At 30.4% G+C, this 26,280-nt stretch overlaps 12 protein-coding genes across 12 annotated transcripts; 2 read left to right on the top strand and 10 right to left on the bottom strand.

Annotated features, from left to right (window-relative positions):
• Positions 1-3,326: 3,326 nt before the first annotated feature.
• On the bottom strand, positions 3,327-3,836 carry GO595_008633 (phosphatidyl-N-methylethanolamine N-methyltransferase; the record flags this gene model as incomplete). Its single annotated transcript, XM_067922229.1, has 1 exon — positions 3,327-3,836. The coding sequence occupies one exon, from the start codon at positions 3,834-3,836 to the stop codon at positions 3,327-3,329; it is 510 nt and encodes a 169-aa protein (XP_067771399.1).
• An 893-nt stretch (positions 3,837-4,729) lies between these two features.
• GO595_008634 (histidine acid phosphatase) lies at positions 4,730-5,875 on the top strand (the record flags this gene model as incomplete). The annotated part of the gene is made up of 1 exon (XM_067922230.1): positions 4,730-5,875. One exon carries the CDS (start codon positions 4,730-4,732, stop codon positions 5,873-5,875), a length of 1,146 nt encoding a protein of 381 aa, XP_067771400.1.
• A 62-nt stretch (positions 5,876-5,937) lies between these two features.
• On the bottom strand, positions 5,938-7,440 carry GO595_008635 (uncharacterized protein; the record flags this gene model as incomplete). The annotated part of the gene is made up of 1 exon (XM_067922231.1): positions 5,938-7,440. One exon carries the CDS (start codon positions 7,438-7,440, stop codon positions 5,938-5,940), a length of 1,503 nt encoding a protein of 500 aa, XP_067771401.1.
• Positions 7,441-7,840: 400 nt separating this feature from the next.
• GO595_008636 (small GTP-binding protein) lies at positions 7,841-8,437 on the bottom strand (the record flags this gene model as incomplete). The annotated part of the gene is made up of 1 exon (XM_067922232.1): positions 7,841-8,437. The coding sequence occupies one exon, from the start codon at positions 8,435-8,437 to the stop codon at positions 7,841-7,843; it is 597 nt and encodes a 198-aa protein (XP_067771402.1).
• Positions 8,438-8,887: 450 nt separating this feature from the next.
• Positions 8,888-9,937, bottom strand: GO595_008637 (uncharacterized protein; the record flags this gene model as incomplete). Its single annotated transcript, XM_067922233.1, has 1 exon — positions 8,888-9,937. The coding sequence occupies one exon, from the start codon at positions 9,935-9,937 to the stop codon at positions 8,888-8,890; it is 1,050 nt and encodes a 349-aa protein (XP_067771403.1).
• Positions 9,938-10,107: 170 nt separating this feature from the next.
• GO595_008638 (uncharacterized protein) lies at positions 10,108-10,803 on the bottom strand (the record flags this gene model as incomplete). The annotated part of the gene is made up of 1 exon (XM_067922234.1): positions 10,108-10,803. The coding sequence occupies one exon, from the start codon at positions 10,801-10,803 to the stop codon at positions 10,108-10,110; it is 696 nt and encodes a 231-aa protein (XP_067771404.1).
• A 394-nt stretch (positions 10,804-11,197) lies between these two features.
• GO595_008639 (40S ribosomal protein S26) lies at positions 11,198-11,545 on the bottom strand (the record flags this gene model as incomplete). Its single annotated transcript, XM_067922236.1, has 1 exon — positions 11,198-11,545. The coding sequence occupies one exon, from the start codon at positions 11,543-11,545 to the stop codon at positions 11,198-11,200; it is 348 nt and encodes a 115-aa protein (XP_067771405.1).
• A 6,150-nt stretch (positions 11,546-17,695) lies between these two features.
• Positions 17,696-18,223, bottom strand: GO595_008640 (ribosomal protein L18ae; the record flags this gene model as incomplete). The annotated part of the gene is made up of 1 exon (XM_067922237.1): positions 17,696-18,223. One exon carries the CDS (start codon positions 18,221-18,223, stop codon positions 17,696-17,698), a length of 528 nt encoding a protein of 175 aa, XP_067771406.1.
• A 2,018-nt stretch (positions 18,224-20,241) lies between these two features.
• On the bottom strand, positions 20,242-21,087 carry GO595_008641 (uncharacterized protein; the record flags this gene model as incomplete). The annotated part of the gene is made up of 1 exon (XM_067922238.1): positions 20,242-21,087. The coding sequence occupies one exon, from the start codon at positions 21,085-21,087 to the stop codon at positions 20,242-20,244; it is 846 nt and encodes a 281-aa protein (XP_067771407.1).
• Positions 21,088-21,369: 282 nt separating this feature from the next.
• Positions 21,370-21,912, bottom strand: GO595_008642 (uncharacterized protein; the record flags this gene model as incomplete). The annotated part of the gene is made up of 1 exon (XM_067922239.1): positions 21,370-21,912. One exon carries the CDS (start codon positions 21,910-21,912, stop codon positions 21,370-21,372), a length of 543 nt encoding a protein of 180 aa, XP_067771408.1.
• A 1,469-nt stretch (positions 21,913-23,381) lies between these two features.
• GO595_008643 (Cullin-domain-containing protein) lies at positions 23,382-24,890 on the top strand (the record flags this gene model as incomplete). The annotated part of the gene is made up of 1 exon (XM_067922240.1): positions 23,382-24,890. The coding sequence occupies one exon, from the start codon at positions 23,382-23,384 to the stop codon at positions 24,888-24,890; it is 1,509 nt and encodes a 502-aa protein (XP_067771409.1).
• Positions 24,891-25,168: 278 nt separating this feature from the next.
• On the bottom strand, positions 25,169-25,699 carry GO595_008644 (uncharacterized protein; the record flags this gene model as incomplete). The annotated part of the gene is made up of 1 exon (XM_067922241.1): positions 25,169-25,699. The coding sequence occupies one exon, from the start codon at positions 25,697-25,699 to the stop codon at positions 25,169-25,171; it is 531 nt and encodes a 176-aa protein (XP_067771410.1).
• Positions 25,700-26,280: the final 581 nt, after the last annotated feature.

The following is a 26,280-nucleotide window of genomic DNA, read 5'->3' on the forward strand; positions in this document are numbered from 1 at the left end:
TCTAATCCTTTCAATGTCCCAACAATGTTAATGACATCAAAAAAAGATAACCTCATCAAGTATACGAGTGTTCTCGAATATGCTGAAGAACTTCGAAAGCGTGGAATTTATGAAGAAACACATGTTTGGGAAGATTCTCCACATGTTGGTATGTATCGTGATCACAATGAAGAATATAAAGGATATGTTCGTAACTTCGTAAAGAAGTTTCTTTTGAGTGATCAAACTACATCGAAGTTAATTTAGAAAATCTCACCGTCGTTAAACGATAGAATTGACATACTTTGTCTAATTGATAAATCCACTTCCTGAAAATATTTTTGCTTTTACATAAATATAAGCGATGCAAGACTATAGCTTCAACATGGAGCAAATTGAAGCTGTATCGACCGCATTATATGAGGGAACAATTCAAGTTCAAAAAGAAGCATCCTCATATTTATATGCATGGCAACAATCAAATGATTGTTTTGATCTAGCAATCAACATTGTACAAAACACAAAAAACATGTATGCCATGTATTCTTCACTAATTGTGATTTCTAATCATTTAAAAATAAATTACAGTAAAATGAGCGAAGAATTAAAAAACCAGCTTAAAAACATAGCAGTGGACCAGTTAAAAAAAACAACAGAATTGGTACCAATTAAAAAAGTAATTAATGATATTATTGTCACAATTGCATTGCACGAATGGCCACAAAACTGGAATGAATTCCCTTTTGGTATATATCCACAGTCAAATGACACTGAACTTCTCGATCTTTTTCATGTTTTTTTAACAGATGTTTTATATTCACCATTTATCATCACATCCCGTCGACAAGAACTTCTTAGCCACATCAATGATTCTACGTCTAGGATTTTTTCTTTTGTAATACCACTTCTTAGTAACTCTTCCAAAATCAAGTCATCGATTAATCTTGTTCTTGTCCTTGCTCGAATATCACCCATAGAACACTTCTACAACGAGGATATTTTCCATACAATTTTTTGCGGATTCCAAGTTTTTGATTCTGTACATATTGAATGTGTTCAACTTGCTTCTCTTATTTTCATAAAAAGAGTCGACTCCACTGAGTTATTTGCAATTACGGCACCATTAATCCTTACAAATGCTGCAAATATTACAAATCAATCAAAGTTTCTATCACGATTCATGATAAAATTTCTTCTTAAATATGGAGAACTCCTGGAAAAAGTTATTTTCGATGATCCTACCGTTTCTTCTCTGAAAGTTAAAATCCAAGAAAAAATGACAATTGAAGATCTCAAGCAAAGTGTTCTTTGCCAATACGTATACACTTTTACGTCACCAGTTACGCAATCTTCACGCGTTCATTTAGTTTGGAAGCTTTGGTTTTCTGTTTTTGAGCGAGCGTTCACACAAATAACGGAAAGTGGTGAATCGACGACACTTTTTCTATTTTCAGATATTTACACCGTTCTCAGCAAACCTTTTTTAAACATTTTAACATATACCATTAACGAAGGCGTTATCAAAGACAAAATTGTATTTAAATGCTTTTCCTATTTTTATAAATGTAATTCACAAAGTGCTAGTGCATTAATTTTTCAAGAACAAATTACAATACAAACGAACTATGCATTTGGTATTCTTATTGCATCGATTTCGGATGAAATTGAATCGAGTTTTTATGTTCAAGCATTTTCTAATGTTTTTCATGAAATTTCAACACTTGAATTAAGTGTTCAAACAGCGCCAATGGTTGCATCTGGATTATTTGCGTTAAGTCGATGTTCCAAATGTATAAATTCCGAAAATTCATTAATTGAACGATTTATATATTTTCTGATTCGATGTTTAGAATGTCAATGTGAAGGCATTCAAGATTCATCATCACATGCACTTAATTATCTATCGAAAAAGAATCAAAACATATATTATGTTAACAACAATTTTTTATTTTTTCATTTGTTACAAAACCTTGAGAATTTTTTAGGTTTAAGTTGTGGCTCACGAATCTTTAAAATTATATGTCGGCAAATATCATTTATGGAAAATCAAAATTCGTTTTATCAATTAGTTTCATATCCAATTCAACAACGATTTTATAATTTCCTTTCGATGTTTCCTAATTCCGATTGGAAACAAATCCAAATTGCATTTGAGTGTTTAATGTTTAAATCATCAGAAACGAAATGTTCTGGTGAAATATTTAAATATTTATGGCAACAAATTCTTGATATATCATTAATCGTATTCGATCCTTTATTTCATAATGAAGAGTTTGTGAATTATTTATTTCTGATTCTTTCGATTGGTTTTTGTGAGTCGCAATATGAAATGATACAAATCATAATAAAAAGAATCCTTGAAATGATTAAAGAATGTCCGCATTTGTTTACGAAATCATTTTTTTTAATCGCTGCTTTAAGAAATGCTCATCAAAAATTCGAAGAATTCCTCCCAAACATTGTTAGTGATATTATATTGCCTTATATCAGTAATAACAATGACTTGGAAACTGATTACTTTGAAATGATCTCGAAATTTAATGTTGGAATAATTTGCATACAACAAATTTGTAAATCAATTTTAGGCGGAATTGAAAGTTTGAAAAGCGATAATAATGAAGCTGCAATTTCATGTATAATGTGTATGATAAGAAAATTCGATAAGCAACAAATCGATGAATTTAATTGTTCGTATAGAAGAAGTTTCGTATTGGCGGTTTTGAACTCACTTTTTGATATGCTGCATTCAAGTTCTTTCAATTCACTGGTAAAGTTGTTAAATGTATTGATGTTGAATTCGGTATCGGACTTAAGAATTGACCTTGAAATCTTTGAATCGCTTTGCTCAATTTTGAATGAACAGAATTCGCTGGTTTACTTGGATTTCATCAAGCAACTTAAAGTTCATAAAGAAGATGAAAAAATGTTCGCTTGTATGGTAAGAGAGTTCTTAATACAAACATGTAGGATAACTCCAATTGGTTTAATACAGTTGGAAAATCCTAAACAGAAATAAATTGTTATAAATAGATAGTAATAATAATTTTTATTCATATGTAATCTTTAGAAAAGAAACTCATTTGACCTTGTAATGATTAAAAATGTAAAAAACATTAAAATTTCTTTATAGACAAATAACAATAATTTCATCCGAATTGGCTTTTGTAAAAAAAGGAAAAGATTTAGAACAATAAAGATTGGAAACAAAGGAACATATACATAATAATTTTTTTAAACCAGTAATACTGTAATTTTTTCACTAAAAAATGGATTGAAATTCTGTGAAAGATAACTGTACTTTTAGTTAAAATTGACAGACTGTGTTTAAAAAAACTGTGATGAGATGTTTATTTTGTCTTTTTCCTTTGTAAAGAACTCGGTGAGTTTTCAACACATACTATAAAGAAGTAAGAAACTATCCAAGCAATAGTAATTTCTAATACATCTTTTGTAGATTGAACACAGAAGTAAATGCCAATAACAGTCATTATTGATCCTTTATATTGTGGATCACCAATTGTGAATGGGAACCCACCAATCCAACGAGGTTTCACAACCTTCATTTCAAGTCCATAGTAAACACCGGCGTCTCCCAAAACTGTGTAAACGAGTTCATTTAAGTATTGTCCAATAAATATCATTGGCAAGCCAATGCAAGCGCCTGCACTATTTATGCCAGACCTATACATTATTGGTAGTGAAAATGCAACATCGAGAAGCTTAAAAAATTGGGATATCCTGATAAACCTTTTTTGATTCAAAAATTTTGGTAACGTTTCAGTGTACTTAAACGCCCATGCATAAAATAGGTATGGAATCATTGTTGTGAGGATTGCTCCTACCACCAAGAAATCCATTTGTTAAGTGGTCCAACCGTTAGTCCATGAAAAAGTGATTCTGGGAGGGTTTGTCATACAACTTTTTCAAAGTTTTTTCAATAGTTTATTCATCGTCTTTTGAAATTGTTACATGGAAACAAACAACAAAATTAAAATTGTTTTACTTGGAAATGGAGGCGTTGGTAAAATGTCAACAACTTTAATGTTCTATAAAGAACTTTTGTTGATGATTACGATCCATATATTGAAACTTCCATATACTGTAAAATTAAAATTGATAATGAAGAAATATTTTTTGAAGCTATTGTATTACCAGGCCAATCAGAACTCACGCATTCTTCGAGGAATCCCTATATCAAAGATGGAGATGGTTTTATATTAATGTACTCAATAAATGACTTTTCTTCTTTTGAAGAAATAGAAATGTATTACAAAACAATAACTGAAGCAAAAGGATCTCCGGATGTGCCGATTCTTTTATGCGGCAATAAAATTGATCTTCAAGATCGACAAGTTAGCAAATCTCAAGGGGAAGAACTTGCCAAAAAACTCGGTGCCAAGTTCTTTGAAATCTCAGCAAAATATTATATAAATGTTCAAGAAATTTTTGAAACAATTATTCGGATGGTAATTAAAAAATCAAAAACAAATTGTAAACAAGAGAACAACAATAAGAAATCGGATCACAAAGAAGTATGTTTTGTTGCTTAATTAAGTAATCGTGTGAAATCGAAAATTTTTATTGTTAAATTTAACAATAAACCAATCATTATGAATCAAATTGCCAGTTTTTGTGAACTTTATATTTAATATGATCAAAACAGATTCAAAAAATGTGTTGATAGGCGGCCGTTAAAATGAAGGAAAGCTTCTCATTGTAATACTAAAAATACAACATGCTTTTTTTGCTCATGGGTATAACAATGAAAATTGTTGACCCATTATGTGAGCCCCCTTATCCACCATATGAAGAAATTGAAAGCACTAATTTGATACAAGTTCATGTTATCACGCGTCATGGAGCAAGGACTTCTCTTCACATACCAAAAAATGTATCAAACGTATGGAAATGTTATAACAAAAACCTCCGATCTTACAGTTATTTACATGATTTTCCAATTAAAATTAATATTGGTTATGGAAAATCAGTTTCACTTGGAAATTGCATTATTGGTCAGCTTATTGAAACTGGTGCCGAAGGATTGCGTAAGCTTGGCTCCTATTTTCGATCAATATATGTTAATCAGCTCAAATTCATTCCTTCCACATATAAAAGACCTGTTATTCTTTTTCGTACCACATGGACTCATAGGACTTTGAACTCACAGATGAATTTTATTGATGGCCTTTATCCAAACCACAAAAAAGTTTACATTGAAACAGCAGATCATGATTTTGATCAATGGCGAAATCCTGAGAATTTATGTCCCAACCTTGGTGAAAAGATGTCAAAAGCTAAGTCCAAAGTCAACTTTTCCGATGAAGATAAAGCAATGATGTCGCAAGCATCAAAAATTCTTGGGTCGACATGGCGATTTAATTTAGATGCTACAGTTCCTGTTTTTTGTGAGGACATGAAATTACCTCGTCCTATTAACAGGGATTATATCATTGACATCCAGCGAGTTAAGGCTCAAGAAGCGCAACAAGCCAACGCCGATGAAACCGTTTATCCTCTATCGTTTGGATTTTCAATGTCAGAGATTTTGAACCACATTTTGAATCGGATAAACGGCAACTCAACGGTGAGATTCATCCATTGGTCAGCGCACGATGGTAATTTGAATGCTGCATTAGGGTATTTAGGGTATATCAATGGTATGTGGCCGCCATTTGGCTCTTACTTAGTCATCGAAGTTTTGAAAAAAGATAATTCTTTTTTTGTCGTCTTTCGATTTAATGGGAAAATCATCTTGTCGCCAAGGTTTGGCCACCAGAAGTTAGTTCCTTTCGAAGAGTTCGAAAAGTTTGTCAGGGGGCACGTTCCTGATTTGCATCGCGACTGCAAATTCGACATCGAAGTCTTCAAAAAGAAAATTGCGTTCGATAACACGTAACTTGTGAATAAATGTATTACAAACAGAGCGAAATGAATTCAATTTTGAGGTTTATTCACTCACTAAAAGTACTGATTCGCGGTATACTGATTTGTTCCGAGGTACTGCGCATAAGCTTGTTGCTGTTGCTGCTGTGGCTGCTGTGGCTGATAATTATTATATGCTGGCTGTTGTGGCTGTGGTTGGTAGTTGTTGTATGATGGCTGCGGCTGTGGCTGTGGCTTTGGAGGCTGTGGTTGCTGCGGCTGGTAACTATTGTATGATGGTTGTTGTGGTTGTTGTGGCTGTGGCTTTGGAGCTTGTTGTGACTGATAACCATTATATGCTGGCTGCGATTGTTGTGGTTGATAATTGCCATATTGTTGTGGCTGCTGCTGGCCCATTCCAGGGTATTGTGGCTGTTGTGCTTGATGTTGTGGAGGCTGAGGCTGCGGCTTTGGCTCTGCTTGTTTCATTGGCTGTGCGCCCACATAAGCCTTAGGCTGTGGTGGCTGCTGCGGCTGTTGCTGTTGAGGTGGCTGTGATTGCGCACCCGATTGCATGAATTGCGGGAACTGTGGTGGTGGGTACATAGGAGGAGGATACATTGGAGCTTGCGGATCGACCGGCTGCGGCTGAGGCTGAGGCTGTGGCGCTTGGTGACTTCCTGACCCATTGGGGTACCCGGGTGAAGTTCCTGACCCCGGCGGGTACACTGGTGGGGCTGCGGGGTACTGTGGGTATGATGCGCTTCCTGAGCCGGGTGGTTGATATGATTGCATTCCTGGGTACTGCTGTGGCATTTGTTGTTGTGGCGGTGGTGAGTGACGCCTTGGAATTCCACGATGTTCCATTCCACGAAGAAGACTCTCATCAAATTCACCTATTTGGCGATAGTCATTATAAGATTGCTTACAAAGAAGACAATATTCGATAAGGAAATCTATAACTTCTCGTGCATATTCATCTTTCATAGACGGCTTTAATTCTTTGAGACGTTGATGGATTTCATTGACGTTGGGAAGAATCTCTTGGATGGTATGAAAGTTAGGTCCAAGATCTTGATGTGATGCTGAAATGATGGAATCTGTAAAAGCATTAAGAAGCTCAAAGGAAATGGCAAAGTCTTGCCCAAACTTGTTGGCGATTTCTTGTGTCATTACATAGGTATATTTAAAGGAATAGAGCCTAGTTTGCCAATCAATAAATTCTGGGCGAACTCCTCCTTGTTGTTTGCAAATATCAACCCACGACTGTACGTCACGACAAAGTAAGGTATGTACTTCGGGATCATTAACGATTTGTTCATCTGAAAGTCCAAAAATTGCATTTGGAGTTTGAAGTATCTGAATTAAATTACGGTTTCCGTTCTTAAATAACATGTCTATAAGAGCAATGCAGTTAATCTTCTTTTGTCTATTTCCTTCTCTAGCGATCTTAATAATTTCTTGAAAAATGGAAAAATCTTGTTGGTTGTTAGCTTGGTTTAGATGATCCACTAACATAAAGCCGGCAGCGAAATCGATTTCGTCTCTATTTCCATTTATTGTCTGATGAACGATGTTGAGAATTGAAGCTCGCGACATTTTGTTTTCTTTATCCGGACGGTTACTGTCACAAAAAACGGTGGCTAGTCAAAATTTTGGGGAAAATAAATTGATCGTTGTCCATTTAAATGCATTTATCGTTTCTGGAACAAAATTTTGGAAAATTTTTAGGTGTTGTACAAACGGTCTTCAAAAAAAAAGGTCGTCTGCTTATATTAAAGCATCATAACAATAAATATTATTTTAGTATTTAATGAGCTATGATATAACTTATATATATTTCGCTGTAATTTTGAAGCTAGTAATATGAAATTATAGGAGTTCATTTTAAAATCATAAAAATGAAAGCGAAGAAAAAAATGAAGAGATATTCACAGTAGAAGTGAATTAAAAAATAATTGGTTAATTATGTTCCTATTGTTTAAAAAAAGAATCTTGTTTAACAGCAAGACTTTTTTTCTTTGTGTTCAGTTGTAGTTTCGGTACGAAGTATGTTCTGAACTTCAGGAAGCTCTTGGATACTTGATTCAAATAATACATCAACAATTTTTTCATATAACTTATTGATATTTTCTCCAGTCTTGGCAGATGTGGAAAAGTAATGACAGTTGTGCTCATTTGCCCAATCGTTAATATCTTTCTCTGGAACTTCGATATCAAGATCAGATTTATTTCCTACCAAAAAGAAACTTGCTTTGTCACTCCCTGCTTGTTGGAAAGAGTTTAACCATTCATCAAGGTTTTTAAAGCTTTGGTAGTTTGACAAGTCAAAAACAAATATAACAGCAGCAGCACCTCTATAATAAACAGCACCAAGGCTTTTATACTGCTCTTGTCCAGCAGTATCCCATATTTGGATTTCTATTTTCTTTCCATTTCTTTCTTCATTAAAAGATTCCATTGCAGCGCCAACAGTATTCTGCTGATCAGCTTGGAACTTATTATTAATGAAGCGATTTATGATGCATGTTTTGCCGACGGATGAATCTCCAATTGTTACAACTCTAAATGTAATTTTATCATCTTCAACAAGCATTGTCTTTTTACCACTTTTTGCTTGTATAAAACGATAAATTATTAAATAGTTTATAATACTATTTCATTCAATTTTAAATTGCACTTTCAAATCCTAGGGAACCTTTTTTTGTCTTTCTTCCCAAGAGTAATTATCATTATGAAAAAACATGATTATTTTATTTTCAGCACATGCTTATCTTATAGATATAATATATTATAAATAAGTTTATATATATAACGAGATTTTTGTTTTTCAATGTTATCTATTTATTACCATTTATTAAATAATGTATGAAAACATTATCTTGATCATATAAAAAGCTTTTTAAATCACAATTATGTCCATAATATCCTATAAATATATAAAAGTTCACATCAAAAATTACAAAACGATAAACATTTCTGAGCATTTCGCAACAAAAAGCATTCAAAATCCTATCGTTCCATTAGTTGAAATTTTATTAATAAATCACATCATTCTCTGCATTTGTTCATTTTGCATATTTGGTGAACCAGCATTCATTTGTTGCTGTTGCTGTTGTTGCCTTTGTTTTTGTGATTTTACGCAAAAGTCAGCAGACTTCACAAATATTTCCATTTGGGTGTAAATTTCGAGTCTATAATTCTTGAAAACCGATTCGAATGCCGTTACGATATCTCTATACTGTATTACAATTCTTTCCCTTCTTATTTTTTCGTTTTCATCAATTCCGGCGAGATATTGTAGTGGTGGTTCAGTAGGTAGTACAACCTCCTGATTAAATTTGTTTTCCTTATGTTCAAGTCCAAGCATGTGAATACGCGCATTGAATATGTCTTGCAGTTTACTTTTGATTTGAGGAAACATTTTACATTGGTTGTAAAATTCATGAAATGATTTATCATAATTCGAATTATCATTGATCTTATGAGACCTCACAATAGGATTGTTAGGATCTTCATTTCGACTTAATAGCTTTATGGCCTCTGCGTTTGTATGGCGTTTCTCAAATTCCAGAAATCGATGTGATGCTTTCGGAGAATTTCGTAATGAACGACATGGGCCGCTTTGTGATGGATATGGTGGGGAGTAGTAGTTGATGCGATATCGTGCATTTTGAGTAGCTTTTTGAATTACAAGTTTAATCCAATATTCAACAAAATCAAAAATAAGTTTGATGGCATCGTTATCAAACTCACTAAGATTAAAATTGGCAGAGACAGCCTTCTCTAAGTATGATGAGAAGATATTAGGTGAGACATGATGTCTTTGATTAGATGTGAAATCGTTTTTTGGAACAAGTGTTCTTGGAATTGAAAATTGGAATTTAGCTTGCTGAAATTGAAGACGACCGTTGTCCCGTGGGAAATCTTGTGGAAATTGTATTTTGAAATTATTATGTGATTGTAATTCAAATTTTTTTGCGATCCGTTCTTTTGAATCGTATGATTCATAGATGCGAAAGGAATAAGGAGGACGAATTCTGGTAGGACGAGCATCAGGTTTTGTTTCTGTATTCGGTTTTTGTGGATTTATCATATTGCTTTAATCAGCGAAATGTTATGTGAAATTAATGTTTAAAATTAAAATTTTTTCTGCTCTTTTATATTTTTCATAATTTATTGGCAAGAAAAAAACCAAATGTGGATTTATTTGGAAACAAAAGTTTTAAAAAAATTTATTGAATTCATCACATTTATTATTTTATTTTAATTGCTCATAAAACTTAGTCTTGCTTTTGCAGTATATGAAATCCTCCTTTGAACAGCAACCTTTGGTCCATTTGGAGCAAGAGGAAAATATGTTGAAAATTTGGGCATAAGTGTTACATCTGGATATTTAATTGCTGTTTGAAGCTTCTCTGACCTTGAGATAAGTCCCCTAATGTCTTTTTGGCATTTAGCGATTTCAAGAGAGATCTTTGAACATTGAGATAAGTAATTCTGTATAGAACTGCACGTTTCAACGTTCCCAGAAAGAGTTATAAGTTTTGTCATTAGCTGTGCTGCTCTTTGTCTGAATTTCATCTTAAGTTCAGATTCTGTAGATAAGTATGATTCAAGGCGCGCTCTTAAATTTTGTGATATCTCTCTTGATTCAGTTTCGATTTCATGCTCACGGTTTGATTGCATTTTACCTAATTCTTGGAATTCTTTTATCAATGATGCTGATAATTCTTTTTCTTCATCATAATTTTTTTTCAACAAAAGTAGTTGCTTACACGCTGTGTCATTTGGTATTTTTACTTTTTTTGATTTAATTGCTTGGGTAAAAATTTCTTTTTCAGACAATAATGTTTGCTTTTTTTGTCTAAGAAGAGATATTGTTTCATATATTTCGGCTTGTTCTGCTCTCATTTGTTTGATTTGTTGGATAAGCCGTTCCTTTTTCTCTTTTTCTTCCATCTAAAATTTTGCTATATTCAAAAAGCGAGATAATTGAATAGGATTTTTTGGAAAACCGTGGCTACTCCGAAAACTTTTTGTGTATAAAGCGAATAAACGTTCTCAATATGGCGCCATCGCCAAAACATTTTTCACAAGAAATTCATCCCATACATAAATTTTTCATATTAGCCTAGTAATCCAAAAACTTCTCACTTAAATTAAGTAAATTGTTTGATTGACAAAATTCCTTTCAAATACATTTGTGTATATAATGAAATTTAATCTATTTCATAATAGATTAAGCATTATTAAAAATTAGACTAAAGTTAAAGAATGCTGATTTTAAAAGAAAAAATGTTGTTAGTAATTAAATTTTTTGAATCCAAAATTATGAATAGAAAAATCAAATGGTTTATTCTTGTTTTTGTTGACGAGCTTCAGCGCGTTCACGTTGTTGCTTCAAGAATAATGGAACACGAACATGACGAAGGTTGGCATTACGAACACGAACAATACGACGATGGCAAGCGCATGAAACACAGTAGAAGCACTTTTGGTATGTCTTTGGGAATTCATATTCCTTATAGATAGAAGCATCCATAACATCTTTAGCAGATGAGCTATCAACCATATTCTTGACCAAGAAACGTTTGATAGCCTTATCACGTGGTACCATACGGCCGCAGTTCATGCAGTTAACAATCTTCTTACGGCCAGCATTCATCTTAGAACGTCCACAGTTCCTTCTCTTTTGAGGCATTTGCAGAAAGGTCGAGCCACGTCTAACCGCTGATGACGAACGTTAAAACAGGGCCACCCCTCCATAAAAAGTGACATTATATTTTTGACATTTTTTGTAAAACAGTCAAATATTTGACTGAATTATGAAGAACATACAAAACAATTCATTTATGCATCTGAAAATAATTATTTCATTAAAAAAAAAATGTTTTTTGATAATAAAAATTAATTTAAAAAAACATAAAATATATTTTTTATTATTATTTTGTTTGTAAATTTTCCATAAATTTTTCACATTTTGAACATAATGAATGGTTTAATGTAACCTTTGAACAATTTCCAATCAAAGGCACCAAATCCACGAAATTATTTGTGAAAGCTAATTGAGCTGCCTCATTATAATAACCCAATTGTAAGTAAAGCTTACATTGAAAGCTCAAATCCATATCTAAATTTTTCACCAAGAAGTAAGCTGTATTAATATCCTTAAAATTCCAAATTAATCTATTAATTATAGCATTAAACATTATTTCAAACGTCTCCTTATCGCACTTTTTTGCTAAACCTTTCAAATACGTCACTTTGAAATCATTTTGTTCACAAATTAAATTATCGCAAACTTTGCCAGCGATTCTTTTCGGGTTCATTTGATAGTCGTGCATGAATTGAATTGCTATATCGAAAGCTTTTTCTTTGAACATTAGAACTATCATTGATTCTATTGAAGATTTTCCTTTAAACACAGAAAGGTCCGAAATTCCTTCAATATTTTTTTCTAACAAAAACATGCAAAATTTTCTTTGATGAGTAATTCCATCCAAATATTTCTTTAATTTATCAGTTGATAATATTTCTGGTGTATTTTTTTTCTTATTTTTTCGGTCATTTAATTCATTTACAATATGAACTTCAGCAGTATCTAATATTGATAAACTATTTTTGTTTGAATAATGTTTCGAATAAAGTTGAATTGCAGTTTCAGCAATAGTATCATTTTGGCCAAAGAACTTTGCTATTTGAAACTTTAGATGATACATTTCATTTTTTTTTGTATAATCGAACAAATTATTTAAATATTTTATACTATAATTTGGCGGCGTTTCGAATTGTCTTTCAAGACGTACTAAACAATCGAATTCGATTGCAGTAGGGAACAATGCATTTTCGAAAAGTGTTTCTTGCATTTCGAAGTTATTATTTAATAATATTTGTAACGCTATATCGAATTTACTTAATGAAGTATAATATGATATCGATATTGAAGGCGATGATTTATTCTTTAAGAATTCGGTCAAACAATTCTTTTGTAACATTGGGAAATCATAATTTTGTTCTGATAAAAAGATAACACGTGAATATAATGAACTAACATTCGATTGATGATACTTCGATAAATTATGCGCAATCTCCATCGGTGATGGAGATGTTATTGACAATTCATAATCAAGTGAGAAATCATTACGTAATGATAAGCTCATACTTTTATAATAATTCATATTTTTGTTTTTGTTTGTTATTTTATTGTTTGTGTTTCCAATCATTTCATTTGTAGGTGGAAACTTTTCGATGAATTGTGTAATGAATTGTGGATCGAAAAATAATTGTTTCGATAAAACATTTATTACATTTTTAGAGAATTTAGTTCGTCGTTTAATATCTTTTTCATTTGTTAACTCAAGATAATTCGGAATATAATCAGAATTATCTTCGAAAATAGATAATTCATATTGTGTTAATATATATAACTCTAAATATTTATTAATGTTTATATTCCATATCTCAACTAATGAACTAAATTGATTTATTAAATCAAGTCGAATACATATTAATGAAAATCTTTTTGCAAATTTTATAGTCTCAAATTCATTAAATGAATATGATATGTTAAACTTTAAATAGATTTGATTAGATAAAAAATCACATATCCAATCAATCTTTTGAAACATTATACAATCATTTTGTGTTAAATATTGATAAAAAAAGGTTAAAATGTTTAACGATGAATTTAAATAATTATAAAACTTAAATTCATCATTTTGGCCAATGTTTGTATTCTTTATTATATTAATAATATTATCGAATAAGAAATGAATTAAAAAATTTTGATCTCGAAATAATGTGAATACTTTAAAACAAACTTTTGTTAAACTTAAAATTTTTTGATATTCTGTTAAATCATTCGAATTAATTATAACTTTCTCAATATGATTTAATATTGATTGATCACAATTAATGAATTGGAACTTATTTAATAATGATTGAATTTTCGTTATATAATTAATATATGTATAAATTTTATCATTTTTACATTGAATCGTTATCCAATTTTCAGGAATTACATTTAAAATTTTCTCGTTTTCTTTTTGTATTTTGTTTTGTGATGGTATCGTGTTCATTATACTTGAGAATAAATGTGGAAATTGTTCAATTAATGGTTCAATACTTTCATTTTTATTCGTCAAATCATTAATATGTTTTTTAATAATATCTTCTAAATGTATAACTTTACCAAATATTTCATAAAATTTATTTGTCATTTTATAATTCTTTTTTGTAATTAATATCATAAAAGAGTTTTCTAATGGTAATGGCTGTATATTAATTTTAATTAATTTACATAAGAAATTAATTTTCTTATTACATATTAAACATTTATCAAATAGTTCTTTGATTTGGATAATGTTTATATTATTCAAATTTTCTAAAATGATTTTTTGGAATTCTTTAATATTAAATCGAAAACTTAAATCACTTAATAAATTAATATTTAATGGATTCATTTTCATTAATATTTTTATATGTTTAATTAACTCATTTTTAGGTATTCCATCTTGTTTAATAGAATCATTAAACTCAATAATTTCTTCTCCATTTTCATTATTAATTGTTGGTAATGTATAATTTATAATTTGTTTTTGATTACCTAATAATATATTCTTTTGAATTTCACGTTTCTTATTAATGAAAAATGAATCACTTTCTCGTAATAATTCAAATAATGAACTTCGAATAAATTCTTCTCCTTCATATGAAGTTGTTTTAGTAAATAATGAAGCTAAAGCAATTTGTGGATAATTCTTCGAGAAATGTAATATAACTTCATCTGGAAAATTATTGTTTTTAAAGATAATTTCGTTGATATCAATTTGAAGATTCTTTGATATAATTTTCGCTTGTTTTATGTTACTTGAATAAAGTAATGACTCAATTGTTTTGATCGGGTTTTTTAATAAGATTTCTTTTATCGTTTGACCAATCCCTGATGTTAATGAATGTGGTATAAATGAATCAAGATAATTACAAAAGCGTTTCAAGTTCTTCGAATTAATATCATTATGATACGTTGGAACATTCCAAGTTTTACCTTGTAAATAATTTAATTTGATGATTACGTTCGAAATATTAATTTTAGGAATTATTAACATTGGATTATCATAAGTTTGAATTCGATTTTTGATGAATTTTTTTATTGTTTTATCTTCAGTATGTTTTAATAAATATTTTAATGAGTTCTCTTGCCCTGAAAATGAAGATGATATTTCTAATGTTATTTTCGGATTTTGATTTTTGTAATTAAATTCGTTTTTGTTGAATTTAAAGTTTTGGATTGTTTGATATATGTCATAAAACATTTTGTTATTAGATGATAAGCCTGCAATATAAAGCGCAATCTCAGCACTCTCTGATGTGACTATTGCTGAGAAATCTTTAGACTTCATTAAGTCATTAAATGTCCCGTTTTCACATGTGGCATTGATTAAATTGATGTTCTTTTGTCCATATTGTAAATACTTCATAAGGTTATCGTCATTACAACAACATAATATGACTTTTAATAAAGTGGAAGCAAATTCAATGGTACAAATGAACGAGTTATCACGTTGAAGAAACATTAATGAAAATAAATCAATTATCAATTTTTCAATTATTTTTTGATCTTTGATATGCGCTAAAAACCATTCTAAATGCTCTTGCATTGTGTCTAACTCTTTTTGTGAGCTCGAACTTAATGAATTTAAACATAATGTAATTGAAAAATAACAATGAATAAAATCAAAATCAATGACTTTTTGATCATTAGGAATGGAATAATACGTTTTACTACTGACTAAGTTAAATGGTGAATATTTTAAATCTATATCATCTGTTTCAAAATTTAAGATACTTTCAAACATATATGGTAATGAATGTTCTTTGAAATCTTTGGGAGATGGTAAATAACCTGTAGATTGATGTACAATCGAAAATAAATCTCGATCATTTAATAAACTATCTATAAAATCACTACAGATAGAATGATTGATATATTTGATTTGTTCAATATCAGATGGAATGGTTGGATATTCCCCTTTTAATATAGTAGCTAATAACCATGGTCGAAAATCTGGGAATGGACATGATTTAAGTGCTTCCTCATATTGACCGTTATCGTAAAGTTCTGTAAAGTACTGAAAAGTGGAATCGAGAAAGTGAACGTTTAAAAAATACGTTGTATGAACCAATGTTAAACCGAAACTTCTTTCTGGATAATTAGAAATAGTTGGATATAAATATTGACTATATACGGAACTCTGTATGTATCTGAAAATAATTGGAAATTTATAACCAAATTCTTGTCCACAAAAATCTTGCATTTCATAAACATCTACAAAATCAAAATCTGCAGATTCAATATCTTTGATGGGGATTTGGCTAATATCTAAAAGTAAATCAAATGTTTTAAATCGAAAATGTGAAAATAAAAGATTAAATCCTAAATTTAAAAATATTGATTGAATATATGGTAAAATCCATTGGGAAAGTGAATTACATTTTTCTTTTAATTCTAAAAAACTTGACGCACATTTTAGTTTCAATAATTCTTTCTTCATTAGATTTGGATTTTTCATGGCTTCTTTAAGTTTGATAGCACAACTTAATTTTGATGAATAAAATTTGGGTTGCACAAGAAAAAATATATCAACGTCTGGTTTAACACCAAAATATGATAAAATGCATGCACATACCCATCGAAATAAAACAGGACTTTTCATTTTTTCAACAGGCACAAAAGAATCAGGTGCTTTTGAAATTGTAAGAGAATGTAATATTGGACCAAAAAAATCTGGATTTAATGTTGAAAAAATCATTAACGATTCGATTTGATTCCCAAGAAGTAAATGTCTAACTCCTTCTACCAAGCGATATCCATCAAATTCTGTTGATAAAAATGATTGAGAAAGACATGATTCCATGTGTTGAGTTGCTTTGATTTGTTGCAACCCGTTGATTAGAATATTCAATGATTTACAAATTCACCTTTCAAAATTGAATTATTACACATTTCGAAAAATGTTTTTTCTCATTGTAGAAATCAAATAAATTAGAATATTATCAAAGGAAAGAAAATATCTTTAAATGTAATTGTATTTTAAATATTTTAAGTATGATCTCATTGATATGATCGAAATTTTAAATTAACGAAAAATAAAATAATAATAGTACTTCCTTTATAAAATGTTTTATTTTAAACAGCAGGTTCGGCGCCATTTAGTGTTAATTCATATTCAAGTCGTTGTGCCTCAGTAAATGAATTTTGCCTTTTTAAGAATGCTATGTATGCTTGAGCTAATGGAACTATTTTTTCTATTGGAATGTCTGTAAGTGTAGAAATAAGTTTTAAATCTTTTAAGCCGGATTCTTTAACAGCTTGAACAAATTTGGATAATAACGTTTTTGCACTTGAATTGCTAGGTTCTATTCCTTGAGAAACTGAACTGTCTTCTAGCGCTTTAGCAAAAGGAGCCAAAATAAGAAGATTATTTTTGAGGCGTGCTTGAAATAGCATCGAATCCATTATACGATTTTCGTTCTGACATTTAAGTATCAATTTAATTAGATTTGAATTTTCATCAAGAATTTGCTGAATTTGTTCAGAGTCGATATTTTCCATTTTATTATAATGAAGAACTGCAAAGGCAGACGTTAAGTAAACGTACGATTATAAAAATTTTATTTTTAGTTGAAATCTGATAAGTTTTAAAAGAAATTAGGGTTGTTCTTTAGTAAAACTTGTTCCCAAAAGATAAAAATCACAACAAAAAAATATGATGAAATTATCAAATTTGCAAAATTCATTAAAAAAAATAAAGCAATTTATAATAATAAATTATTGGGTATTTTAGAAATTTTAAAAGCCGCAAACAGTTGGGCGCTTGCTGGAAAGAATCTTCTTTTGTGATGGATGAGCTGGACGGATTGATTTCTTAAGGATTGGGAATTTAACATTATTATTAAGGAACATACGAAGGTTATGATGAACAACATCCTCATCTTTGATTTCGCTAACACGAATGATTGAGATGTTTTTAGATTGAACATTGTGCGTTCCGGCCATTTCTTGGTAAAGACGGAGGACAGCACCTTCTGTTGTTGTGTCACGAAATTCTTTGTAAATGTTATTGATTGAATTTGTTGAGCGATATGTCAACCAAATTCCATAATTCTTGACACGCTCTGGTTCTGGTTCAATGACATGCTTAACTGCAAGGATTTCGCCATGTGATTTTTTGAGGCGGGCAATACGACGAGCAACACCCCAGAATTTTGACTTTGCAATAACTTCATCAGCAGCAAAAACTTGAACGCGGATGGCAGCTGGGTTTGGAACAGCTTCAGTTGGGAGAGGGCGAGCAATAACTTCGTAGTTTTTCAGCATTCACAGCAAAGGTCGGCCAAACCGTTTCATAGCAGTGAGTGTCACTTTTTTGTAAGTTGATCAAGAGAGTGTTTTATATTTTATAAATTCACTCATTTTTTCGATGCCTTGTTTTTCTTCTTATTTTATTTATTCAATTCTGATTTTAAAACTTTAATTCAACAATTTGATAGTTCTATTGTTTCACCAAGGAATTATAGTTCATATCTCTTGAATATTTTTAATTCTTTTCCTATTTTTTTTCAAAAAATTCATGAACGATGGTCAAATTTTTATAATGATTAAGATTCCAAACGTTTGAGAGAGCTCTCTTGGAGCCATAATTTTCTAAGTTTAGAGAATATTTTTCATGAAAAGTTTTTATATTTAAGTATTTAATCACAAAACATTTGCAGCTCACAAAAATTGTAATCAAGTTGTTTCCTTTTTAACTGTATTGTTATTTATGAATTCATTTCAAATATTTGATGATACAACTAAAATTCTCACAATAAGCTATTCAACTGATTTTAACTATGATTATAAATATGATGCTTTACCGACATGAGAAATGCTTTTTTTGGTAGGCTAAAAATTATTTCTGTTAATAATGGTGATTCTACATTTGCTGAATGTTCCAAATTGAAATATATTTATATACCAATTTCTGTGAAATCTATTTGATATAGCACATTTCAAATTTGTAATTCATTGTTAAATATTAATTTTAATATATCAAAAGATATTACATCAATTAGATAATGCGCATTCATGATGTATGAGGTAGCTATTCATTAATATGTCTCCTGATAAAAAATATTCTAATTATAATAATGATGGAATTCTTTATAATAAAAATATTTCAATAACCCTTTGTTATCTAGTGAGTATTTTGCAAAATAGTATTGTTAATAAATTAACTATAGTTAATAAAATTTCAATTTTCGCATTAGAACAAATACATAATGAGGAACACCTCAACTAGATATAAAATATCGACACACCATATGAAAAATCACTCACCTTAAATTAATATAAATACGCATTCACACATAACATTGCAAGCATTATTTTATATAAAATAATAACGTAAGATAAGATGCAATTGATATAAATGAAAAAGTTTTTTTTTGTTAAAAAATGATACTTATTAGGAATGCTAAAAATAATTTGAATATTTTCCTTGTTAGTAACATGTTTCTGGATTAAAACAATTAAAAAAAGGAATTGAGAAGAAGGAAAAATACAGGAATTTTTATATAAAAAAAGTTCTATCTTTATGTGCAGAATGCTGGATTGATGTGGCCAAGAATATTAGTCCTGCAAATTGGACAGTGACTGTTTTTTTGTAGCCACGGATCAAGGCATTCCGAATGAAAAATGTGTGCGCATGGAAGGCTTACAGCTTTAGAGCCTTTTGTTATATTTTCCATGCAAACAGCACAAATTATACTGTCTGACGAATTGTAAATGAAAGGAATTACAATATCTTGTACAAGATGTCTTGATTTTTGAAGTTCTTTTTGAATATCACCATCTTTTTGGTTGTAATCTTCATCTATATAATTCTGTGTATCTTCAAATTCGCACATAGAATCATCATCTGATGTTCTATATAAATCATCTATTTGTTCATCATAACATAGTTTACAGAGGCCACCTTCACAAATATTTCCAAATGTTCCACAGTTTTTGCAGAAATCTTCGATTTCTCCATCAGTTTCCATGGCCACTGGAAGACCCGACTTGAAATTGTGAACGACGATTAAATTCAATTGAAAAAAATGATTTTGAATTGAAAAAAGATATTCATGCATTAACATTAAGAATTTGTTTTAGCTTTCGATTTTAAACATTTTAATACAATAATGTATGATGTATTTTAAAATAATTTCGATTTATTTTGTTTCCAATTTCATCAAAAAAAATTTGATGATTCAATTTGGAAACATTTTCTTTCTTAATTTCAGAAAAAGTTTTTTATATTTGATTGGGTAAATACAGAACATTTATTAAAATAGGGAATACACGTATATATGTTAAATTACATCAACAACAGATCCTGCAAAGTTTATCAAAGATTCACATGAATCAACAAGGCTTTTGATTTCTTTCATTTTTTGGGATGTTTTATTATCAAGCGGTTCGATTTTATGCAATTCAAGATTTATTGACGCCATATCTAAAAGCTGTTCGCGAAGGCTATCAATATCAATGGAATTGGATTTTTCAATAAGAGCTTCGACTTTTTGCCGTTTTTCACGGGAAACCAGAAGATTTTGTTTTGATAATTCAATTTCTTGTTCGAATAGCTCACGTTTGGCTTTAAGAAGTCTAGCTTGTTCGCTCAGTGAATGGTTCTTTTTGTGAAGAGAATTTAAGTCAATTTTTTCGGAAGATTCATATTCAATGCATTTGGCTTCAATTTGTTTTTTCGAGAGTTCTAACTTGAGAATTGCTGAAGATAGTCTGGAGCTTTGAATTTTTAACTCATTTTCTCTTTGTTTTTCTTTGTCATATTCCTTTGATAAATTTTTATATTCTGCTAATAATTTATCATATTCCTTTTTTTGGTCTCGTAAATAAATAGCTTCATCTGTAGCTCTTCTAAGTTCGTTTAGTTGATTTTGTAATGTTTCATGCAGTTTTTGATGTTTTGAAATCTGTTGTTTAAGAAAAGAAATTTTTTCTGTGGTTTCTTTTAATGGAGGAACAGATGTTGATGAAATTAATAACGAGAGTGTTGATGCTTCATGTTTTTGTTTTTCAATAATTTCTTTACATCTTTGAATTTGCTCGCGAATGGTGTCTCTCTTTAATTCTAAGCTTTTAACCTGTGACAAAAGAGAAGCAGTTTCTGAAATGATTTTTCCTCTATTTGTCATGTGCCTCCAGGTTTGTATTCTCTATGGCGCGATTTTAAAAAAAGAAACGATTGGGCACTTTTTTGTAATGCACTCTATTACTTCGATCATTTTTCAGACAAAAAATGCCTCGTTGTAAAATTACAACAAGTGATTTTACGGTTATGTCTTCGTAAATTGAATCAAACGAACGGTTTTTACATGTGGTTGTTGATGATCGAAAATTTTTTAAAATAATTTTTTCTATTTATTTTCTAAATGTTTGTTTTGTTTTTTTCGGAAACAACTCTATTTTTAAGAGTCCTAAGTGAAAAGATCTTCTGGAAGCTCAGCTAATTGAGGAGTAAAAGATCCAACAATTGCTCCTCTTGTCCTTCCAAACATTATATCAAAATCTGAGTCGTCTGGAATTTGTGTAGCGCGTTTTTCTGGTGGATTTTGTGTTTTCGGTTTTGGATTCATTGTTGATGCTGGTGTCCGAAGATAAGGTACAAATTTGGCAGGTGAAAAAGCAGAAAGTGGCCTTATGAGGGTTGTTTTTCTTTCTTCTTGACGAGAAGATTCATGTGGAGCAATAAATATAAAAGATCTTGAAAAACAGCAAAGGAACTCACAGCTGCATTTCAAACAAATAAGATCGAAGCATGTTTCAGATCTCGTTCTTATGCCTGCTTTTGGTAAAGATTTGATTGTTATCGAATTTGGTTTAACTTCATAATATACGTCGCCATAACCCCTGATCAAGTTTCGTTCATATGCATTAATTCGAGGTGTACAACCAGGTGGAACTTGTTTTCCTATGAAACGAATATTTCCGCAGGTACATTTAGATTCTCCACTCGTCATCTTGTCTCCTCGATACTTTTTGTTTATTTTACGACTTATCTGTCCGACATTTCATTGCTTTACGCCAAGTTAAGACCAACGTTCCAACAGCTTTGGTGTCCGAAATCGATTCAATTTTGTATTTGTTGTAAAATGATAATTGAATTAACACCTTTTATATTTAACAAAAAGTGGAGTCAAAATCTTCTTCCACTCGAAAAGTTTTTAAAAACGTTAATTTTTGAAATCATGCCAGAAAAAAATGAAATATCACCAGCCGTTGATAGATATTTTCAGATAACGGTGGAACAGTTCACAATTCAATACATTTTCTAACAAAAGCAAAAATTTCTGATGTTTACGAAAATAATGATAAAACAACAATAACAAATGAGTTTTTTTTCAACTTTTCTAAGTAAGGATAAATCATAATAACAAATTTAAAGGATGGTGCTGTATCAATTACATCGTTTGATTCGATAAATATGATATTTTATTGAAGTTATTATGTTATTACAAATATGTAAGAGAATCTACTAAATATAATTAAAATTAAAAATGGACATAAACGTCAGACTAATAAGGAAAAATTGGAGTGTAATGTTAAGATTATAAGTTTTTTTTTTTTAAATTCTAAATCGAAAACTGTTGCAAGTAAACAAGTATCGTAATAATAATAACCAACAACATTTAGAATGGTAAAGTAGTACATTTGATTCTTTCGTGAGAAAAAGAGATTTACTTCAAGTTATTTTAATGCGAAGTCGATTATCTCTCTTAATCAAGATTTTTTGAATGTCTTACTCATGTACGTGTTGTTTTTACACACCCTTTGCATTCTTTTCTATATCTAAGATATATAAAGCCTTTCTCATTTCCAAAAAATTACAATTTTCGGACCACCCCAATAAAACTGGCAATTTGAATCTCAAAAGTCAATGCAGCACTTGGAAAGGCTGAAAAGCTTTATTCACAATATAGTTTCATTGCCTAACTTCATAATAACCCCAAATGAATATGTTTCAGTCTCTTATTCAGTATATTATTTATCAACAATCGAACCTCAAATTATTCAACCCAATTCAAATCCTTATGATTCACCATTTGAGAATTTATTTGAGTTTATTTGTAATTTTCTAGATAATGAAATAAAATCATCAGCAAAAGATATAATTCCACAATATGAGTTATACCTCAAGCTGATCCAAAAGAAATCAACAGTTTTTACCCATATTTGTAATACCATTGAAAAGAGAAAATTCTGTTTTTTAAAGCTTTCAAGTACTTGTTCAATCCAAGCAATATTTTGCAAATTATTTTTTGATAATATATTTTCACAAAAAATCAACGAAGTAATCGACAGCGGAATTTCCAGCCTAGAATCTCTTTTCGAAAACTACCAGACAGCTGATCTTACATCTTTCCATTCTCTTATTTCATTAATTTATTATGCGTCAACTGCTGACAGATCCAAAAATTTTTACGAAATAATGACAAACCAAATATATCCCAAAATACAAGCTGTCTTTACTAAATATAAATCGCTTGACATAAATTTATATCCAAAAATAATTCCAGTTCTCTCACATATTGTTAATTCTCTTGAAAGTACGTCTGCCAAAGAATTTGTTTGTAAGTCTTTTTATGAAATTGGAATTCAGCCTAATCTTGATAAGATCAAATCTATTATATTTAGTTACCATGGAAATGATCTATTTCTAAAAACTCCACCACCATCAGAAGCTTTACTCCTTTCTGCTCTTTCTTTTTATCCTACTGATTCTACAAAGAAAATAATTATTGAAATATTCAATAATACCATAAAATCTTTCATTGTTCCTCTCGAAAAAGAGCTTATTATTCGCAACCTTGCTCTTAAGATGCTCCAATTACTCCAAATTCAAGAAAATTTCTTAAATCTTTTAAACGATGTCACTTTTAGAAAAGTGACAAATAAAGTTCTATCGGAGCTATTAAACAAAGCTAAATTCTCGGCTAAATTTGGAGAAAAGTATCCTATTGCTCTTTCATACATTGTTGATACCTATCTTAAACGTGGCAATGCATTCAAATCTAAGGTCACACAATCAAATATATCTCGTCTTCTTTCATTAGTTTATGAACGAGATTTATTTGTATCAGTTCATACATGTAACCTTTTCTACCGTATTGTTACACGGTCTACCATTGGTATTTCCTACGAAGCCAAATTTTTGGATTCAATAGCTGCCGTTGTTCTCGATGAAAATCTTAAAGAAGCTAGACAAATCATAGATGAGACTCGTATATGTACTGAGCCAACTCTTCCCAACTTTTCTTACATATTTACATGTTTATCTTTCAAGCCTAATAAGAACTTTTCCAACAAATTCTTACTTCCTCGCGAATACAATTCTTTAGTGGGCAGTGCCACTAATCTTATTTCCAAGCGATTTCCAAGTAAGAAAATTGAATGGTCACATTACTTCGCCACAACTGAAATGCGTCTTAAAACCACTGCTGGTGTCTCTGATCTCATTACATCCATACCACAATATGATATATTGCATCTTTTTGAAGAAAATGGAAATTTACAAATTCCAATTAACTCATTAATCGATACCATTGGCATCACAAAATCACATCTCGAGTCTGTTTTGAAAACGCTTGTTTCATCTAAGATCCTCTTATTAACTAAGAAAGAAAATGGTGATCAAATTATTTCATTTAACATGAACTTTCAACAAAAGAAAGCCATGATCGCTGACAACTGGAGCCCTAAAGCAGTCAAGCCTAAGAATAATGACGTTTCTAGGTTCATATGTGTCAAAGCAGCAGTCGTAAGGATAATGAAAGCAAATCGAATGATGAACATTAGGCAACTGATAGACAAAACAATCAATGATATTGCGTGCTTATTCCCGACTTCGACAGATGAAGTTAAAAGATCGATAGATGTACTTGTAGAAGATGGATATTTGGAAAGAAAAGGTGATACACATTTAGCTTATATTGAGTAAAATAACAAATTTGTCTAAATCACTAACAATTTTTTCTTGAAACAGAAATTCGTTGTAAACGAATTCAAAAGAGCACTTTTTTATAAATCATTTAAATTGATGCTTGCTAAATGTTGTTAAGAAATAAAAAAATAAATATATAATGATGGAAGTAACATTATTTAAAAATGATCACTTAGGCTTTAGAAGTTTCTGGAATAAGAAAAGTAATAAAATAATTTATTTTATTCAGATATTTTTGACTCCTATTTCATAAGAAAAAAGTACATTATACCATATTAAGAACGTATGAATTGATTTCCTGGTGTGAATGGTTGAATACCATACAGTAAGTTCATGTAGATGCTTTGGATTTGATTGCAAAGGCTCTTAGTTGCTGTCTCCTGAATCGGAGAAAAGCCCTCAATTGAAATAGCAACGTTGTCTGGATCAATTGAGACTTCTTGCCATGATAAAATTTCAAAAATTTTGATAGTGATAGATTCATACTCAAAACTATATCCACGTTCAATCCATGTATGTGTTGGCTGATGTCCCATAGATCTAATAAATTTGTGTGCATCGCCTGAAACATGTGAAATCAATGCATGTTGAGTTGTAATTCCTTCTTGAGGCGCGCGCTTGAGTTCACCAAGAGTGACTATAGTGTGGTCATCAGTGTTGGTGGTAAGATCTTCATCAATTCGTATAATAATATTTGCTTGTTGATAAACTGTATATTCTTGAGAGATTTGTTTACCATTTCCATAGCAACTTTCTATAAGCTGGAGCTTTTCATCGCGTAAGCTAATAGGAATTAATGTTTGCATTTTGCAATAATGTAACCCACTATTTTCACGCATTTGGATCCAAATTTAAATTGACAATGTTTGTTAGCATTATCTTAAGCAAAAATGAAAATGTGATTTTTATTTAAAATTTGGTTGTTGTTATTTTTCCTGTTGTTTGCCTTTATTAGGCAATGAAACTTTAAAAAAACCAAATTTAATAATATAAATTATTTTTGAATTTATATTATTTTTGGATATTTTTCACAATGTTTGCGGAAACTTTCATTTGATCTTCTGTAACTACGGGCTTTGTCACAAATGTCTTTTGCTGTCCTTCCATTAGTTTGAAATATTTCGTACTCATCGCGTATCTTAGCCCAGGCTCCATATCCGAATTCTTCAATGCCTTTTTTCAAATACGATATTTCCTCGTCATCCCAAATAAGAGGAACTCTTTTTCCATCAATAAAATCACGATTTGGTGATAAAATTTGTTTTGATTTTGCTGTAGTTTTACTTGCTTTAGGTTCACCTTTTTTATTTTCTTTTGTTTGTCGAGTGGATATGGATTCTTGATTTTCAATTTTTTTATGTTCCCGTATGTTTCTCCAAGAATAACC

This window comes from Histomonas meleagridis, assembly GCF_020186115.1.
Source record: "Histomonas meleagridis strain 2922-C6/04-10x chromosome Unknown contig_68, whole genome shotgun sequence".
Taxonomy (NCBI): domain Eukaryota; phylum Parabasalia; order Tritrichomonadida; family Dientamoebidae; genus Histomonas; species Histomonas meleagridis.